Here is a 21,382-nt window from a genome sequence, read left to right as displayed (position 1 = left end):
CTAATATACTTTATGCTATCGCCTTTAATTCAACTAATTTCCAATTCAAATCACTATATTATCGTATTTTTTCAAATAGTCTCTGAATTTCTTCCAATCTTCTTGCACCGCTTCCTCCCTCTGGTCTCGGAGTCTCGCAGTCAGTTCAGCGACTGGATGTGAGGGCGATCTGGCTGCGACATCTGTCACCCCATTGATCGCCAGGGTTGATTCGGCTGATCTGGCTGGCTAGGCGGGTGTCCCCTTCCTCCCTCACCGCTCCATGTGCGTCCCTCCCGAAGCTGCGCGCTCGGTGGAAGAGGACGACCATCCCAGATAGAAGGAGTGTACCGTTCTTCGGTCAAGGGTATACGATAGCTGCGCTCCCCTGCTAGAACCTCCAAACAAGCTCAAGATAAGCAAATTTTCAATAAAGACTGCAGTTGTAAAAATACACACGTTGAGAATTTCCAGAAGGGTAGCTGAAGTGTAGGTGGGTTCCCACGAGGCAAGACACAGTGATAACAGCAAGAACATTTATTGAACTACATCACTGGGAAACAGGGGCAAAGCAACTGCTTATATACGTTCCTGAGAGCCTGGGCCACTCCCACTCCCAAGATGATTGGCTGTCTGAATTTCCAAGCTGAGAATCACGACTCGGCCAATGGCAGAGGCCCAAATCCTGAAATGTTCTGTTATTGGAAATCATGTATCGAATCAGAACACAGGAGCTCAGAATCCTTAGTCCAGACTCAAACTCAGGCAAACACAGACCACTGAATACATAACAGTAGCCATGTTAGTCTTTAAGGTGCTACCAGACTCTTTGTTATTCTTTGTTGTAAAAGACTATCAACTTTATTGTGGCATAAGCTTTCCTGGACTACAGTCCACTTAATCAGACGCATTAAGTGTTATCCTGAGTTGCAGGTGTGTATATAAGTGTTCGGGGAGCAGAGTGTACATGTAAATTGTGAGGTCATAAAAAAATAAGATGCAAAAAAAGAGAGAAAAGGTATGTACAGTGATTTTTACTAACTTAACAGCTGCAGTTCACAAAACAGTTTCTGAGAACACGGACATCCTGGTATTCTGATGAAGCACATTGTAATCCATGAAAATGTTTGCCATAACAAACTTGTTAGTCTTTAAGGTGACACAAGGTTCTTTGATCTTTTGGCAGGATGAGTATCAAATATGTATCCCAGTTTTGAGCATTGCTTAGGAGCGGAACACTAATCTGTGCAAATAAGAGGTGTTCCTATTTGGAAACATTTAACATATTGCTGCTTCGGAATTTCATTTGCCCCACTCTCCGCCCCCCCCCCCGCCCACCTGAAAATAAGTTCACAACGTGGCAGGGCATTGCTAGTGGAGTGGCATTTTGCCATTTTCAAACAGGCTTAGATGAACATGAGAAGCACCCCACCTCTACGCCTTTCAAAAAGAACAGCCACAAGTATTGGTGACTATTGTATTCCTAAACATATTTAACATGGCAATTACAGTAGTAACTGCTGTGCTGTGTTGGGAAAAGAACAATTTTCCAAAACACAGCTGTGCTTTGAATGTTCTGAATTGTAAATGGGAACAGAAAACTCTGCTTCGGGGGAGGATTTCTGGATCCAGCCCAACAAATAAGTAACAACTTTGTGCATGTTTGCATTTTAAAACAGCATGCAAAGGCACTAGGAGTACCTGGTCCTTCAACAGCACTGCCAAGCTCATTGGTGCAAAGTCTGTGCATTCTATTTGGAGATTCTTTGTACTGCTGACAAAATTCAAGAAATGCACTCAGTTTCAAGCATCTAATCAAGACGTTTATAGCCATATTAGATGTTGCACAACTATGTGTTACCACATAGGTCAGATGCTTTATTATAAAGCGGGGAGGGGAGACACAAAGTTATCCACTGCCTTCACTTGAACAGCTTCCTCTCAGCTGCTTTTCTTCCAGTGGAACTCTAGGGGTAACAGCTGTTTGACAGTAGAACAGACCACCTCAGAAGCTGGTGGGCTCTCCTTCACTCAGGTTGGCTGGCCAACTGCCAGGGATTCTAGCTGTGATTCCTGCATAGCTGGGGGCTGGACTATTTGACCCTTGGAGTCCTTTTCAATTATACAATTATATTATTCTAAGTAACCCCCACCAGGAGGAGAAACAGCTTGAGTGTGGTGCTTTAGGAGAGATAAGGGTTCATCAGCCCCATCTTACCCATCCAGGCAGCTCTTTAAATGCATCGGTCGGTCCTATTAAGAACGTAAGAAGTATGCCTGTTGAATCAGGCCAATGACCCATGTGGTCCAGAACTCTGTTTTCACAAAGACCTAAGAGATGCACATAGTGGCCAAAGAGATGCATTTATTTTATTTTTATTTAAATTTGTATGCCATCTTATACCTGTAGGGCTCAGGGTGGTTCACAACACAAAGTTACAACATAAAACCACCACATACATAATTAAAATAATTAAAACAAAGAACTATACTAATGTATAGGTAAAGGGACCCCTGACCATTAGGTCCAGTTGCAGACAACTCTGGGGTTGTGGCGTACAGCTTCCGGGTCATGTGGCCAGCATGACTAAGCCGCTTCTGGTGAACCAGAGCAGCGCACAGAAACGCCATTTACCTTCCAACCAGAGCGGTACCTATTTATCTACTTGCACTTTGACGTGCTTTCGAACTGATAGGTTGGCAGGAGCAGGGACCAAGCAATGGGAGCTCACCCCGTCACAGGGATTCAAACCAACCGACCTTCTGATTGGCAAGCCCTAGGCTCTGTGGTTTAACCCACAGCGCCACCCACGTCCCCATAATATATATTATATATAATATATACAACTAATATACAAGCTAATAAAAAGCACACTAAATAGTCCCCCAGCTAAGAAATACAAATTCAAAAATCCAAAATAACATATAACATTTAAACAATGTTTTTTTAGGAGGAACTGCCCCCCAGTTTTTGCAAAATCCTCTATCCTCATCTTTAGGGAACATCTGCCTGCCAAAATAAGGAGGCTGCTTTAGAGAGGCTGCTTGACTGATTTTGTAAAAGATAAGTTGCATCAACACACAATGTTTTTCTAATGCAAGTATTCCCTGCTACTGTTTGGGCACAGTATTCTCAAGTCCCGTTGCTCCTTTCTATTTCTCCGTATGATTTCCATGGTTTTCACCTTGCCCATACTTACATCTGTCATTGACGCTGAGTGACCTGTACATTGGTATGTCCTAACATACCTTCTGCCTAACTGGAAAGCCCACTGTGACTCCCAGCTTAAGGCAATCTTGCAAAAAGAACAGACTATCAGCTGTACACTGGAGAGTCGATTTGCTAATAGCTGCTCTGCTGTGCTTGTCTAGGTCATTTGTAGATGGAGGAGAGCCACTCAAGTGTCAGTTACCAACCGTCCCCAAGGCTTTGTCCAACAGTCCTTTTCTCACACATGACTAGCAGATGTGAATGAGAAGGGAGAGTTAAATGCTCAGCTGTACCAAAGAGTGTGCTATAAAGTGGAATGAAACATGATAGGCAATACAAGGGCAGGAATACTACTGAAAGTAGCAATGAGTCATTCATACTCCCTCCCTCCCTCTCTCTCTCTCTCTCTCTCTCTCTCTCTCTCTCTCTCTCTCTGTGGGATGTGGACACCTATAGGTAACTATAGGAAACATTTATCCATCTGGCATAGAGTTATACATAGCTCATTCACAGAGGACTGGGTGAAAACTGCAGGAGAGATTTTGCCAATTAAAAAAAAAATTAATATTCTTCATCTCACCCACATCTTTGTTTCAACAGGTTTCCTGTCTCTTACAGATTAATTCCCCCCCCCCTAGGCTTTGCCTATTCAGAACCACATTCTGGAACCACCCAGAATCTTGTGCACTGCTCAGCAAAGATTGGGGTTGGCATGCCAACCTTTGTAACAATATTGTTTGACTGAGGACTACCTACAGCAGCTTGGTTTTATCCTGGGCATCTGAACTGGCTAGGACATTGGACCTTCCATGACCTCTGCTAGATCTAACCTATTGTAACTAGATATATGACAGCAGCATAATCCTCATCCAGAACAACAGAACAAAGTGAGGTGCTGGCGGCAGCATCATTTTCATGTACAACAGACTGAGCTCATTTGGGCTGATTTTGCAACTCCCTGAATTTCCTTAAAAGGATTGTGTAGCATAGTTCTCATAATAAGATAAGAAAATGCTGCCTACTCCTTAAAGTTCCTTAAGGACAAGTGTCTATAAATCTCAGCAAAAAAGCTTACACCTGTCCTAATTGTTACAGGGGGCGTGGGGGAACACGATATTCTCCAGAACTACTAAACATGAGCAATGTACACAGAGAGGCTTGTTTTGCAGTATAATTATCCTATTTTTCTACTTTGAAACTAGATTGCTGGTATTATTAAAATAACGAGTGTGATGTGGAAAAGCACTTCCTGATAACATGTTCTCAGCACTTAGTTGACCAGATGTGTATATACTGTATTTCTTTATTGTGACATTTACATGTGTGCAAGACACATTAAAGGCAAACTACAGCAGGGCAGTGAGGGTAAGTAGCAGTCACAGATGAGGTGACTGCTGAAGCCTTGGAGAAGAGAACTGTGGATTTCAGCATGAGACATCTCTTTCGCAAACAGAGATATGAAGATCAAAATCTGTGCCCGTTGCATGAGGAGATTGGAATAATGAGAGCCAATCTGTGCATGACATTGAATAAGGTAGAATTCTGGACTGTACCACTTCAGAATGAAGGAGGGAGAGTGACAGAATTCTGAACTCTCCTTCAAGTGTTAAAACAAAATCACATTTTGTGTCTAGTCTGAAGTACGTTCCTGCTGAATTAAAGGGAGTTAATTGCAGCTGAATTTATTACAATTGCCGTCAAAGTTATTAGCATAGCCTTCCACCTAATCTGCATGCAGGCTATCCTTTACAATGGACGAGAGATCAAAACTATGAGTCTCACATTTGCAGCTGTATTCTGAAGTGGTACAGTCCAGAATTCAGCCATGTTCTCCTGCTTCACAGTGGCATGGTCCAAAGTTAGGTAGAATGGAGTGTACCTTAATCAAACTGCAATGGGGAGGGTCACTGTGACATCCTCTTCAAACAACTAAATGAAGAAAGAAAACAGGCTGCCATTTCAATTTCTCACCATCCTCTGGAGCACAGCTACAGCATTATGGGTAATTAAAACAATTGCTTCCCTCCAGAATTTTTTGGAATGCTGCTGTTGCTACTCACTACTGCTGCTGCTGCTGCTGCTGCTGCTGCTGCCACCACCAGGTAGGCCTGTAGGAGCCCATGAACATAGGAAGGGGTCCACCTGAAGGTACTTTGCTGTTAGGAGCCAGTATCAAGCAAAGGTCAGCAATAAAAAACAGGGTGCCAGTGCATTTATCTCTTTATTAAAAGAAACCAAACCAGCGCAGGCCTAGTGATCTCAGCAACTCTTCCCTGTAGGTCTTACTCCAATGAGGCAACTTTGAGGACTGAAGGTCTCTGCCTTCCTACCACTCTCTAAGGCTCTTCTTCTCCAGGGTCTTCCCCAAGCAGTTGAAAACTGCATCTGTGCACAACCAACATCTGTTCTGTTGTTTTCATTTCTCTGCGTGTTCTAGGAGACCAGGGAGAGGGGAGCTGGTCGCAGCAGATGGAGAAGACTCCCTGGATTCTTCAGCAGCCTGTCTCAACTCTGCCTCTTGGCCCCACTCCTCTCCACCCTCCGCTTTAGCCTTGGAGTCTGAACTGCTCTCTGCCATAGCCTCTTCCTGCTCATTCAACCCTGATACCTCTTCTGGTTCTGACCTCTCCTCCTCCCAGTCTGCTTCTTTCCCCCCCTCTGACCACTCATTGTTGTCCCACCACCATTTCCCTGCCTCGGAGCATTCTTCTTCTGGGGGTTTCCCAGCTGGTGCCTCCCACCCCTCTTCTGCATCCAGACAGTCCTTGACATTTGCCAATGGCCTCCTAAAACATGGAGCCAGTCATTCTCACTATATGGAAATGGGCTGACTTGCACAGATTTATATGTAAAAGGGGCGTGAAATGGGGGCAGTTTAATCTGAGGCTGCCATCATATCTGTTTTGGCTTCCACTTGTACCTCAGTTTCAGAATATCAAAGAAATGTGAGAGAAAGTGTCTCTCTCTGGTAGCAATCAGAAACAGGAGTCGAGACCTCATAGTACCAACCACAACACCTTTCCAGAGTGACAGTCCCAAACCACAGCTCATCAGCTGCAAAGCAAACCATACTTAACTCTCCAAATATATATCTGTGCCTATCTGCAGTACTCAGACCTAACCCCCTTCGGTTCCAGAAGATTTCATGACACCACTTTTATTATTCTGCAGATGTCATGCCAGAGTCTTCCCCAGATGATAGCAATCACTATTCACTTTTTAAAAAGCACCCTTGTAAGAGAGTCGACTGCCTCTTTTCTCTGCAAAGACAGGGTGACAGATGGTGTCATTCTGAATATTCATCAAAGGCAAAAAAGGAAAAGAAAACCCAAGTTCCCTTCCAGCAAGGTGCAGAAAAGGAGAGGATGAAATGCTAAAAGTCAAGACCACAGATTTCATAAGATGCAGAGGAACAGGGCAAGTCAGTATAAAAGCAAGACTTCATTCTCACCTTTTTTTTTTTAAGCTGGCAGTAAAGAAAACATGAAATGCTGAAAAATGCCTTTTGTCTAATCAAACACTCCAAGCTTATATGGTTCTACTGCACAATAAGATACAATGCTGTTCTGATTGCATTTTCACAGGAGAATACAGAAAAGCAAGAGGCAAAAACTTGGGAGGGGGAGCTTAAAATGTAGGCTGACAGGAGAATTTCAATCGCACCAGGCTGTTATACCCAAGCACTTGTTGGCTTTAACTGAAACAAATATGACATCACAGACAGCCAATCAGAAAGGTCCACTTTCATGCAATTAATAATATTTAGGATAATGGATTCAATTTATTTGTGTCAGTTGCATACTAAACCTGCCACAAACACTGTTTTATATACACCTACAGAAGACAGGGGAGGGAAACCCTATTAAAATTGCTGTATAAATGAATGTGTGTTGTTGTTTTTAAGCAGACATGTTCCAATAGATCAGATACCTGACAAAAGCAGTTCATCTTTATGATTAGTGGACAATTTGTGCATTTCTAACTAGAACATATTTTCCATAAACAGTAGATCACACTTTAATTTCTCACAGAATGCTGACACACTATTTTTGCCCTTGGATTTAGTGAAACTAGTTTGCATGCTGCTTTCTTCGGGGTTTTTGGCTCCTTCCCCTGACATTTCTGCTTTTGGATTCCCAACAACAAGCACAGACAAAGCGCTTTTTGTCCAAATAATTGACAGTAGATTGCCCCATTGAAATAGTAAATTTTCACATTGCTGATTTTCAGAGATAAATGGCACTGTGAAGCCAAGGGGCTGCCTTTTGACTTTCAAACTATCTGCTGCCTCAGCTGAACTGTAAATTGAAGAGAATTTGCAGAGCAGAGCTTCTTTATTGATAAGGGTCTATTTTGGGGAGGATTAAGACTCTAACGTCACGGAGAAGCAGAAACACGCCAAGAGCCTGAATGCTTCAAACCTAGATTGCATTTTCCTTCACCGTCTTCGGTTATTCCTGCACATTACAATACTGTCCATTTAAGGACTACTGCAATTTGAAAAACATTCCTTCACAGGGTATCCTGCCAGAAGAAAGGACTATCATATACCTTTATGACTTGGGTGACCACTCTATTATCAAACATTCATTAATCTCTTTGTGTGTGTATGTGGAGAGAGAGAGAGAGAGAGAGAGAGAGAGAGAGAGAGAGAGAGAGAATGGTTTGAGCAAATAAACACCCTTTATAGAACACTACTGGCCTTTCCAGATAAGGAACAACGCACACACCTGCTAGAGCTGATAGATAAAGCTACTTTAGCACTGTCTGAAGTTGCAGCAAAATATCTACCCCCCACCAATGGTGTGGGCATGTGCAGTTAACCATCTGTGATAACAGCTATGCTGCAAGGATGTAACTCAACCAGTTCTTTTGATTATTTGCTCTATTTATACTTTCTTGAATTCTGTGGTCAGAAATTGTTGTGTATTCATCTCTTGCACATCGAAGCAATGCCTACTTTTATGCCAGTTTCAAATCCTTTGTTCAAAAAACATTGTGTGATTCCATCTTATCAAGCTAGTTTCCCAAGAGATAAGTGCAGGGGCAATGGATGGGAACATGAGCCACTTGTAAGTGATGTCATAATGCACAGTGGTACCTCCAGTTGCGGACGGGATCCGTTCTGGAGGTCCAGTCAGATCTCAAGGTTTCCGCAACCCGATAATCGCTGCTACATGTGCACGCACGGCGGTCTACTGCTTCTACACATGTGCGCGCAACAAAACCCGGTAAAATACTTCCGGGTTTACTGCTTTCACATCCCGAAGTTTATGTAACGAGAGGGTTACATAACCAGAGGTATTACTGTAGTGTATATTATATTGCAGGAATAATGTAAGGATGCTTGAAAATGTAAAGATGTCAAGGAGATAAAGAACTACACAACTTTTAGAAGACATCTGAAGGTAGCCCTGTATCCAGATGTTTTTAATGTTTAATATTTTATTATGTTTTTATATGTGCTGGAAGCCATCCAGATGGGTGGGATATAAATAAAAATATTAAAATTATTATTATTATTATTATTATTATTATTATTATTAGTAGTAGTATTTCCACAACTTTTTGCATTTAAGTTTATGATATGAGCACCCACCCACAACTGAGTGAGTAACCACAACTGAGCACCTCTATGTCCCTCTGACTTCAATGGATGCAAATTACTGTATTTACGCAAATCTAATGCACCATCAAATCTAATGCGCACCTCAATTTTCAAAACCCTGAAACCAAAAAAAATATTTGATGGTGAATGTAAATGTGCCACCATATCTAATGCACACCCTAATTTTTGTGATGCAATTTGCCCAAAAAAGGTGCACATTACATACTCATAAATACAGTAAGCTGGAAATAACTGACACACTCAAGGCTGACTGTGTGGCAAAGACAGGTTGATTCTTTGCTAGACTCCCAAACACTACTCAGTTAGTGTGTTCCCATAGGTCAGTGATAAGGCACATAGCTTGCATCCAGAACACTCCTGGTTCAATGTCTGCCACCTCCATAGGGATTGGAAAGTCTAAAAACCAGGAAAGCAGCCAGATGAACCAATGGCATAAATTGGTACGAGGTCTTCAAACCTTTTGAGTTCCTCCTGAGCATTTGCACAGTTCAAACTACCCTTAAGGAACAGCCCTTTAAGGATGTTAACAGCAGAGTATCTATCTATCTATCTATCTATCTATCTATCTATCTATCTATCTATGCCTTTCCTCACAAGCCTTCTCATGAATTAAGATTCATCTCAGAGCATCTTTCTGAATCCCATCCGCACTGAAGCAAGGCAGGTGATGACCATAGACAGATCCTCTTCATACATGTTGTACTAGCTAAGGACTTCCCTCCAAGAGGTTTGGAGTTTGCCAGACATCAAGTTTGACGACATTTTGGTGGCAGGCAATTCCTTTTTTATTTCCCCAGGCCTTTTACATTTGTGATTTTCAGTTCTGCTTTTTGCTGGGTATGTTTTGTTGGGATTTTGGTTTTTTATTGTTACACGATTCAAATCTTGTTACAAGCCACTCTGAGAATCCTCTGGATTAAAGAACAGGGAGGACAAATCAATAGGGCTAAAGTGGGTGCACAGAATGGAGCTCTGCTTATTATAGGAAGGGCAAGCTTCTGCAGAGAGGATTTGAGCTATGTTTGGAAACGCTATCAAGGAAAGGGCAGAATCTGCAGCGTACCTTTGGCTCTGGGTAGCCCAGCCCTGACTGACAGGGATCCTGCAGGAGGATGCAATGTCTACACAGATGTGCTTCATCTTTCATTGTTCCTTAAAACATATAGGACCATATACAGGTTCATATTCACCTCACAATGGATGCTTTGATTCTTATATATTTATAGTCCATGGACCATAAATAATGTTTCTCTTTGTACAAAGATCATTTGTGTCGGGGAAGATACCAAATAACCAGGGAGGAGAGAGGCTGAAGGAGGTAGTTCCTTTTTTTTAATGTGAAAAGGGCATTCCCTATTTTAAAAATTTATACAATAGCACCACCTAGCACGACTGTAATATTTTCTGCACTACATCAAGGATGTAACCATGTTGCGGAGTTGAAACAAAGGTTCACAGGTGCTTCTAGGACTTCAGAACATGACTAACTGGGAAATGTTTCTTTAAGTTTGTATCATATCTGCACATCTTAATTTAGCATAATATCGGTCTGAGTGGATAAGTCCCTACTCGTACACATACACACACACACACACACACACACACACACGGAAGCAAGTCAGATTTGTAGCTTTACTGTGGAATACATTCTGTCGGTCTGAGTGGATAAGTCCCTACTCGTACACATACATACACACACACACACACACACACACACACACGGAAGCAAGTCAGATTTGTAGCTTTACTGTGGAATACATTCTGTCCTTTAGTTTTCCAGGGTCAGAGACCGCAATCCTAAACACGCTTTGCTGGGAGTTAATCCTATTTAACTTCATGGGTCTTGGTTTTGTACAAATATACATAATGCTGGCTCCATGCTGACAGAACAAAGCACAATGAAGACCACCACTAAAAGACAGAGACCCCAATGATCCTATTTCATCCAACTTCTGTACAACTAACCAATTGCTTAAGATCATACAGATCCTCTCACCCACAAATTAAGCAGATTGACTGGAGTGTGATATATTCCCAAATATTGGCATCCCAAGATGGAGTGAATGCTTCTGCTTAATAAATGTGACGGTATATTCTAGAACCTTCCAAAGAATGCAAAGAGCAGGCAACAGAATCACTCAAAAAAGTAAATAGATACCAAGACTGGCTGCCAGTGCAAAAGAGCTTTACAAATGTGCAATAGTGCCATAAGAAGGATATTTGTATTCCACATTACTGTACAAAAGTTGATTTTTTTCCATTTCTCCTCATAAACAGGGTCAGAAAAAGGGGGAGGGCTTCAATTACTTCCAAGAGTAATTGAGTAATGCCACCCAGCATTAAAACTAGGGGCATTTCCAGAATGGCTTGCAGGAACAAAAAAGCAAACATGCTTTCTTGTATAATAAGTCTCAAGGGCTTGGGCCAGCCATGGAAGTACCACAGCTTGAAAAGTGCTTTTGGAGAAGGGTTTTTTAATTTTCAAATCAGAAAGAGCAAAAACTGATTTTGAGAAAAAAGTTCCATGCACGTAAAGGAAGGAGGCTCCCTGGCAGTTGAAGCTGCCCAAAATCTCAGTCCCCTATCCAAGAATTATAAAAGGCCAGATACATTGTAGGCAAAAACCTTCTTCTTCAACCAGGCTTTTGGCTGATTAATATCCAATACTCTTTTAAATGTGTTGAGGGAAGGGTTTGTTTTTGTCCTTATTTATATTATATATTTTGTGTTTTTTTATGTTGCATTTTTTAATGTTGTGAGTTGTCCTAAGATCTATGGATGAAGGACGGTACAGTATACAAATTTAATAAATATAAAGAAAAGAAAAGGCTATTGACAAGGCAAGGTTATTAAATGAGCAAAGCAGGATAGTCTGTTAACTGCCACATACCACCTAGATCAGGTATTTTTCACTGAAGTTCCCGCTTGTAATCCTTGGAACTCAGGTCTTGCCTCTTACCTCCTGCCACAGCTCTTCAAAATAGATCATGCTTCTGCTGCTTTCATTGTCAATGGAGAGCTCTGCTAGCTCCACTGCCTAAGCCTGAGCACTTTTCAACTATGCATTTGTTATTATTAAACTGTTTGTTCTCTATATGGAGCTAGAGAAGAGAGTGCTTCATTGATACCTTCATATTTTATCAATCTTTGTTGTGACCTGTTTTGACCGTAATGCATGCAGAGAAAGATGGCTGGCTATGAAAGGAATCAGGAACTTTTGGATTTTGAGATTTAGACAAGCCAACCCATAAAAATACATATGGGCAGTAAAAGGACATATAGCAACTTGATATGTACACTCAGGAAGAAATATCTTGATTTCCAAACACTTGGAAACAGCTTTCATACTCCCCTAGTTTTCAGCACTATAGCCACTTTATTTATGTTCCAGAGCAGAGCAGACATCATAGGAACCAGATTCTTCACTGGCTACTCACCTTTCGTTTTTATTAAAAGGCCAAGGTAGATAAGGAAAGACAAATGAACAGTGAACTCATCAGTTCAGAACATAGTGACTGCTTAACCCTGTAGCAGCGACTAGGAAAGGAGGACCCTTTAAGCTTACGCAGAATTAAGTCATACTATGAAAAAGATTATTCAGCTTTTTAGAAGTAGATGAAATTCACTAACAGGAATAAACAACCTGTGTGCATGTAAACTTTATTTAGGGGAGGAATGCACATACAACCCAACCATGCTGACACTGTATTTTCATATAACTTAGTATTATTTTGTGCTTTAGAAATATCCAGCCTATAGCAAAAAAGCATGTAACTGACCACATTTCCTTTGTACCTGAGAATAGCTGCACCTGAATCCTGATCTTGAAGAAACATGTAAGACAGCCTTCTTCCTAATTTCCTTGTTAAGCTATATTAGGTTACTGAAGTTTGTACATGTGCAGAAGAACTAGAACAGAATAATTATTGTTGCTATATACAACCTGACAATGAATGCAATTTAACAATCAGAGGTGAAGAACTACCGGTAGTTCTAGGTAGATATAGTGCTTTGATAACAGGTTACTCTCTGCTGTATAAATTGCTCCAAAACACCAATCAGCTAAAAACAAAATGGCTTTATTCTAAATACATCTTATTTCCAACTTAAAACTGGTAAACTGGTAACTGACTGGCATTAGTTAGTAAAAATTAACAAGAAAATGTGATGAGATGTACAGAGGAACACCAATTACACATGCTCAAAAATCACAAATAAGTCAATCTATACATGAAAATGTAAAAAAAACCCTTAACAATGAAATGCAAAAGTCAAGAAATTCAAATCCCAAATTCATGTAAAAGTTAATCCACTGTAGTTTTATCCTTTTATTAGTGGTTTGTGGCGAAGAATTGCCTTTTTAACATTCTTAACTTAGAAGACTGCTCAGTAATTAAACTTAAACCATCCCTGTTCAAATGCTCTGCAGAAAAGCCGATTTGGCCATCGTGCTTTTAAAAAACAAAACTACAGAAAAGAGACTGAGTGGGGAGCTGTACAAACAAAGTACAACAGATTATATATTTGCACAATGTAGAAGGGAGCTATTTAGACAAATCAAGTCAAAAGAAATATGGCAAGTGAAAAAGAAAATCAAAAGTGCACACTACTTGTAGGCAATTTTGGGAAGGAGAAAAAAGTTGCTGGTGATTGTTTTAAGAGGAAGGCTAATAAAAAAATGGTTCCTTAAAGTGCCCTTTCCTTCAAAACTGAAGAGGCTGCTCCTGATGCACCCACTACGAGCAAAGAATTAGGAAATCCATCCCCATTTCTGCAAGTGCATAATGGACACAGAATATGGTCAAAATTAAAACACCCCAAAGCCAGCTTTCTGACAAAAGGCACTCGTCATTTAAATTGGATTTAATCTGAGTGGAGGTGGCCCTTTTCACTGATATGTCTACTCATTGTTTTGGTCCAGTAGCAGAAGGTGTTCACAAGCCTTTCAACTTCGAAGCTGTACCTCCATTTATTTTCCCTTGAGCCTTGTTGGAACAGGATTCTATCAAGATGAATATTACTCATTGTTCACAGACCTACTGCTTTAAATTACAACACTGGTAAAATTTCAACAGCAGATTCGGTCTGCTTTGGTGACCCACCATTTGGAGTTTGGGTGTCTTAACATTTGAAACTTCAAAGTGAATGAAAAAGAACAAACTTCTCAATGAAAATAAGAGCAGTCCACGTTGTTTCCTTCAAACCAGAACACAGCATCAAATCTAGTCTGTGCTAGAGGAGTGCTGCTGAATGCCTGCAGCCCATTTCCCTCTGGCATTTCCTTCTTTAGGTGCACTGGTGATCTTAGCACATTATCTATTTCACAGGAGGTGGAACTGTGGAGGAGAACAACAAAGTTTTACGTCTTTATTCGTCAAACAAAAACTTCTGCTTAATTTTGGCAAATGACAATGTGATTTTTTTCAAGTGACCACTCTGTACATCAAGCTTGTTCTGGAAGAGCATTTTAAAACACAGGAAATTACTACACTGGCCTTGCAATCTTCTGCTTCACTTGCCTGCTCATTGACCCTCCACTCTGCATCCTCCCTCCACAGCGGTCACCCTGGTGCTTTATTTTAGCTCCACTTCCCCCTCTCCTAGCCTTAAAATCAAGTGACGTGTGGATCTATCCAGTATTACATCAATAACCACTTGAGAACAGCTACTACTTTCTCTAAGCTTCACCAACAGGGTTAGAAAACTTTCAAATTCATTCACATTCTCATCTGGAGAGTATACCTCAAAAGTTGCCCGTCGTATTTTCAGTCAGCAGCGTTTCTCTCTCCTAAAGGAATACGGTCCCAGAGCTGTAGCAACTGCTCACCAACCTGAGGTTCCAGTTCCTACACCAGGGAAGGGGAGAAAGTGATGGTGTTGTAAGACCAGGCTATAAAAAGGAGACTCCATGAAAATGGCAACTAGCCTCAGTAGAGGCTACTTCAATTACAAAGTTATATCCTTCGCTCTACAGGGAAATTTCTTACATCTTGATGTTATTTCAATTAGTGGGATAAAACTGGCCATTACTGATTTTAAAAAATGAACTATGTCAAGACATTCTTGACAATGAAGACAGAGTGAGTCAAGTAATCCATGCTTGAGCACATCCTTGTACTCAGAGCTGTAAAATCAACATACCTGGCCATCTCGACTTATTTGTACTTTCTTGTTGTCGTTCCAAGGGTTGAGCAGATGATGAGCAAACTGAAAAGGAAGACTTTCTTTCCTGATCCACTCCACCTTGAATACTCCTCCTAAGCCAGTAGAACCCCAATCCTGACTCTTCTCACGTCCAATCTCTGAAGACATTCGAGCAAAGCCCTACAACACATTTAAAATGTTCCAATCTAAATAAAACCAGATTTTACTCTGTATTAAACACATCAGGTGGTATCCAAATCAGAGTAGGACCAATGAAATAAATTAACTGAAGTCCATCGATCTCAGTAGGTTTATTCCAAGTATGGCTTAGTTGGATAGCATCTATTCTTGATTAGTAGTAAAAAACTGATACGTTTATGGGGTGTCTTTTTATCCCAAGCTGACTTCTAATATTTCCTGGGGGAGCAGGATATCCAAAATAAAACCATGTGTGTTGTGTCAGGAGAAGAATATTTTAATATGCTTCTCTGACCAGTTTTTGCTTGAAAAATCCCACAGCATTCTTTTTTTACCTCAATACATTAATTCATAAAACAGAAACAGGGTTTTAGAAGTTGTTTTTCTATCTCAAGCCAAATTCAAATGCTTTGGTATGGTACAATGTCCCCCAATAAAATCACGTGTAGTGCTGCAAGGAGGCCACTTTGCTGCTTATCTGAGTTGTTTTTTGCTTGAAAAACCACATGCATCTTAGTACTGTCTGGGGTAAAGATTCATTTGTAAGAGTCAGCTCTTTTTCTTCGGGTGCTTAGTTACCGCAGGTGCTTTTTGTTTACAAAAAAGAAAATGTAAATGTTAAGCGGCTGAAGTTTGAGGATACTGTTTACTACCATGAAGATGAAAATAAGTTAGGAGGATTACATTGTGGATACTGTTCTGTATAAATGTCACTCCCAGGGTGGGTTTCAACCCCATTTTTCATGTGAGGTTGCCTGTTTCTAGTAGGTTTATTAAAATGCCAGTCCTTTGTCAGATCACAACTTGGGTTCTTGAAAAATCAAAAAATTAACTCTACACACAAGCTGCCTATATTACGTCACTGGAGGAAGGAAAAGGACAAATTATAGTGAGGTAAATGTTGTGAATATAGCATGTATTTTTATAGTCTGGTAACAATTTTGCAACATACTCATCACTTCAGTGTATCAATTTCTCACCTGAAAGTGTCCTGACCCCTGAACAGAAAATACTAAGTAAACAACACTGCTTTCCCAAAAGGCTCGATTCAGTTTTCGCTCATTACTTGGGGTTGTAGACCAAATCCCCTTCTGCTGTGAAATCTCAAGGTTTCTCAGGTTGCTGCTTTTCATAATGAAGTATCGAACTGGCATATTTGGTCTTGGAGAAGGAGACTTGGAGCCCTGCAAAAACAGATACCATTTGTAATGTTTGGATACACTCAACCCACTATGTCCCAGCAATTAAACACTAAGTCAGACCACAGCTGCACCACCAGGGCATAAGCTATGTTTTGGCTGAGCATTACATTCAAATCCAACATTAAAGCCTTAAGTGGTAAACCAAGAACCATGGTACAACTTGTGGTTTGTCTGGAAAGAGATAAATCATGACCACAGATCAGAAGGTAACACTAAGGTTCAGCCCCGAGTACCATGGCAGAAGCATGACTGGAAGAGGAGTCTTGCAGCTGCAATCTTTGCTGCAGGAATCTACATGTTCATGCATTTGCACTAAGCCGTGGTCTGTCTTAGCATTATATGAAAACCAGGCCAATGATTAGACACCCTTTTTTAAGGTATTACCTTTAAATGTATTTTTTTTAAGGTATTACCATACCATTCTTGTGGAAAGTAGTTCAATAACTGGTATCTTTGATGTCAAAGGAATGCAAATATGAAACGTTGCAAATTAAGGTAGTAATGCAATGTCGCAATACATCAAGTTGAATTTTATTGGGATCTCTAGCACAATTACAGTTTAGGGACAACCAAGCAGCTCTGCCCCTTCTGCCATCTGCTGTCAATAGGTCTCTAGAAGCAGCCTGTACATTTAGGATCAGTTCTTGTTGAATCCCGAAAATCTTGTAGGATAAATGTACAGGTCATATTTTACCAAATGAAGTCAGCTCTGGTATCTAAGCAGAGCTGGTTTTCTGGCTTTTGGAGAATGAATCAAGCACCATAGTCGATCAAAACTGAATTGAGGAGAGAACAGGATTATATAAAAGCAGTCAGCTCTTTTAAAACTTCATGTTTTTAAACATTTCTACGGCTCTTGATTTATCCTAAGATCTACCGATCCCTTAATTTTCTACAATGATTCTCAAGGTATTTGTGTTTCTGCTCTACACGTAGACACAAAAACCTCTGAGAGGGTACTCCTAGTTCAAGGTGGCAAAGAAATAAGACATACAAATTTATCTGAAAGAGCTTAAACCATGTACTCCAGAAAAGGAAATCAAACCAGCGATATTTGCAAAATGTTGTCAGCTCCAGAGTACCATGTCTGATTTTATTATTTCAGCAAGCAGTCAGCAGCTTCCAAAAATTTAAAACAGGATGAAGAACAGCTAATGTACCTTCCCAGATGACGGAGGAGAAGGACTGGCACAGGGGCTGGGGTAACTGCTGCTGTCTGTAGATTTCACAGATGACTGGTCTGACCTATCATCTGTGCTTCGTTTGGAATGCAAAACGCTTCTCTCTTTGTATTTCAGGGGTTGGTGAAATGCTGGAGATGCAGACTTCATTAGAACTCTGTTAAGTTGAAAACAGAAAACCATGTTTAATGAGGATCAAGCAATTCTAAGGAATGGATAGGGAACCGTGGCCCTCCAGATGCTAGGACTACAACTCCCATGATCCCTGACCATTGTCTATGTTGGCCTGGGGTTGATGAGAGTTGGAATCTAACAGCATCTTGAAGAGCCACAGGTTCGCCTCCCCTGCTCTAAGAGGTTTCCTGAAGAAGCCAGCTGCTCACACTTATGGGGTTACAGACTCTGGTGCACAGGCGGCAACAGTTTTTCTGTATATACTAGCAACCCAATATTCATCAAAAAGTGGCATAGGGATAAACAAAGTCAGGCAAGCAAGGATAACAGGTTTCCAGACAAGTTATTCAGCAGCAGCAGAACACACAGCAGCCGTTTGCCAGTTACCATTGAGATTTATCACTGTGGAACTAGGTATGAGAAGGCAGACTGGTGTAATGGCTGCTAAAGTCAAACAGCACCAATGCCTTGTTATTGTCTTCCCCTGTAGTTCATATGAGCAAGTAATTTAAACTTTCTGGAGAAGGGACAGTGCAATTCACTATTTTTATATTTCCTTAGTAAGCAATCTATTCTATTTATTTTTCTCTTGTCAAATTGCCTTGTACTCTTTGAAGTGTGCTTTTTAAAAGCTTTAAAAATCGGAACGTTACCTTAATATTGTATTGTTCTGTTCTTTGTTTATATCATAGCTTAAAGTTGCTTTAGGGGGATTTCTGAAAGAGAAAATGGCTATATATTTTCAAGTTGTTTTAGAGACATTTTACAAACATGTTAAAGAGTAAGTTCATATTATGCTCAAGTTCTTCATAAATATTCCTTTGCTTTCCTATATATTTGTGGTTCTTGCGGTTTGTTTTTAAATATTGCAAAGAAATGAACATTGTTGGGGGAAAAAGCTTTTGTGTTAATGCTGTGTTTATTTTTTAAACTACTGTTAGCCATGAATGTTGTGTGAAAACTAATTTCAAAATTATTAAAAATCATCCTGAATATGCTCCTGTATTATTAGATTACCTTTTTAATGATTCTGAAATTACGTTAAGCTTGAACAGTAGCATACTTGTTTCTGTTACACATGACAATTCTTATTTTTAGCAGTATATTCTAAAGTTTTAAAAAAAAATCATGTATGTATGTGCACACATGTGTGTGAGAGAGGGGGGGGGGAGTATGTGCATGCCCCCATAATAGAAAACTGGAATTCCATGAAGTATCTTTACATTTAAAGTTTTGTGTTTGTAAGTCTGCCCTCCTCCTCAATGGCTTTACCGGACCAGACAGGAGAGGAGAGGCACTCTTGAAAAGTTCAGAGGAGGGGGGGACTCAAATAGGCTTTGGTCCAGCTATCCCTATTTTGTCCTAATGCATTTTAGTAAAGCTTCAGATATTTTGGTCAGTGGAAGCAACAAGTCAACCAAAATGCAAGGAAGATTTAGGCAGGCATAGAACCTCAGATTTCACTTCTGTTTGCAAAAGACCCACGACCACAGTATGACTTTCTATGGGCATGCCCTGTCAGACTAGGTCAGGAGCCTAAACACCAGTCAAGAACAGAAAGAAACTCTCCCTACATCAATAAATACAATGTATTAGTTTGAGGTGACCCTACTGTGGGTTTGCAACTGCTGAGGGACAAGCAATGAGTGGACACAGAGAGGAGAGCTTACGTCACCTCTGGTGCTGGTGGGGGGAAAACTACAGCTTCATCCCTTCTTGCTACTTGTAAAGCAGGGATGGCCAACCAACAGCCCTCTGTATGTTGCTGAACTACAATTTCCATCATCCCAGATCACTGGCCATCCTAGCTGAGGTTGATGGGAGTCTCAGGAAATGTGGAGGGCCAAGGTGAGCTTTAAAGCATACAGATACTTCACGGGGTTAAATAGGAAGCACTATGTGCTTCCTATTCACGGCAGGCACAGAGGACAGTACTGTGGACTATCTAGTACTATCCACTAGATACTGACCTTTCAGCATTAAAAGCATCATCTGCGAATTCTGCTTCTGCTGAGCTTTTTCGGCTAGTGTTTGATCTCCATGAAGATGCTAGAGGAAGTTCTTCAGATGACATAGGTCTTGGTCTTTGCCCAATTCCTGAAGGCTGCTGTAGACCTGCAGACTGTTCTTCAGTGCTTAAAACAGCAATGATTGCTCGTATGGTTGCCTCATCAACTTGAGACCAGGGCTTTGAAGGAGCTCTCATGCGCCGTAAAAATAAACTATGCCATTTCTGCCTCAATTGCAGGAGTAGGCTAGCAGCCTGTAATAAATACAGTTTATAATTTAATATATATATGTCTTGGAGACCCTTCCAAGAACGCGACCCTTTATTGGATATAAGTGTATTAAATAGTTTTGATAACTCCAATAATTTGAGGAAGTTTGATGTCAGCAACATGATTCCTGAAAACATCCTTTTGTTCCAAGATATTTTGAAGATTTTTTTTTTTTTAAATGTATTTTAATTAATATTTCATTCCTCTGTTGTATCTGTAACCATGCCCTTTGGCAAAGAATTTCAAGTTTTTCAACTGGGATGATTATTCTCATAGTGACAAAGGAAGAACTAAATTATACTGCCCCTGCATGGCTTAATTGCAGCACCGTTTACATAGGTGAAACAACATGAATGGCTAAGGAAGGGGGAGTTCAATCTAAATCAACATCAATAAATGGTTGAAACACCTGCTCTTTCCACCCATGCAAAGTGCACAGGATTATGTGTACCGTCCCTACCTCCAACCGCCATACATTCAATCAGATCTGGAGCTTCTATTTAGCCATTAGAGATAGTAGCCTCTATAACGGCCACTTATAGAAGATCACACTAACCACCTTCTACAGTCATTAAATCAGTGGCCATCACCACATTTTAGGATAGCAAATTCCATGTTAATTATGCATTCTCTGAATCTAAAGCCAATTAATTTAATTTAATTTAATTTAATTTAACAGAGAGAGGGGAAAATACCTCCAACGACTTTCTTCACATCATGTATGATGTTATAAAAACACACTAAGGTCCCCTTGCTATTTAAAATAATAATAATAATTATCATTATTATTATTATCATCATCATTATTATTAATTTTATTTGTACCCCGCCCATACAACTGGGTATTATCCACATGCTGGTGAAGACCAAGCCCCAACTCCCTGATGATCTCTCCCAACTAAGTCCTCCAAACATTTTAACCTTTTCTCATATGGAAATGGTTCCAATCCCTTGTTTAAATTACAGTGGTACCTCGGGTTAAGAACTTAATTCGTTCTGGAGGTCCATTCTTAACATGAAATTGTTCTTAACTTGAGGTACCACTTTAACTAATGGGGTCTCCCACTGCCGCCACACCGCCGCAGCGCGATTTCTGTTCTCATCCTGAAGCAAAGTTCTTAACCCGAGGTACTATTTCTGGGTTAGTGGAGTCTGTAACCTGAAGCGTCTGTAACCCAAAGTACCACTGTATTTTGATTCCCCTTTTTGTGCACCATTTCCAACTGTACAACAGTGGAGTTTTTGTTTGTTTAGATGCAGTATCTAGAACATATATTTCAATGTGGTCACATCATAGATTTATAAAAAGTGATTACGATGCTGGGTGGTGCCAATGTTGAAAATGAGAGAGCAAAGAGTTCTGTTTCATTCAGTGGTCAGTTTTT

At 40.5% G+C, this 21,382-nt stretch overlaps 1 protein-coding gene across 3 annotated transcripts in view; it reads right to left on the bottom strand.

Annotated features, from left to right (window-relative positions):
• Positions 1 to 12,462: 12,462 nt before the first annotated feature.
• YTHDC2 (YTH domain containing 2) overlaps positions 12,463 to 21,382 on the bottom strand; it is a 34,689-nt gene continuing 25,769 nt past the window's right edge. The window contains exons 25-31 of one of the 3 annotated variants that reach the window (XM_033163584.1): positions 19,689 to 19,981; positions 18,372 to 18,434; positions 17,524 to 17,701; positions 16,142 to 16,345; positions 14,961 to 15,143; positions 14,562 to 14,665; positions 12,463 to 14,155 (exon numbers count right to left, since the gene is read on the bottom strand). In XM_033163584.1, the coding sequence (XP_033019475.1) occupies positions 14,585 to 14,665; positions 14,961 to 15,143; positions 16,142 to 16,345; positions 17,524 to 17,701; positions 18,372 to 18,434; positions 19,689 to 19,981 (1,002 nt within the window). In that variant the 3' untranslated portion in view covers positions 12,463 to 14,155; positions 14,562 to 14,584. Of the gene's footprint in view, positions 14,666 to 14,960; positions 15,144 to 16,141; positions 16,346 to 17,523; positions 17,702 to 18,371; positions 18,435 to 19,688; positions 19,982 to 21,382 lie in introns of all 3 variants that reach the window. The other 2 variants (XM_033163583.1, XM_033163585.1) reach the window with 2 other exon arrangements.

The sequence above is a fragment of the Lacerta agilis genome, chromosome 11 (genome assembly GCF_009819535.1).
Source record: "Lacerta agilis isolate rLacAgi1 chromosome 11, rLacAgi1.pri, whole genome shotgun sequence".
Taxonomy (NCBI): domain Eukaryota; kingdom Metazoa; phylum Chordata; class Lepidosauria; order Squamata; family Lacertidae; genus Lacerta; species Lacerta agilis.
This window is presented reverse-complemented; position numbering and strand designations above follow the sequence as displayed.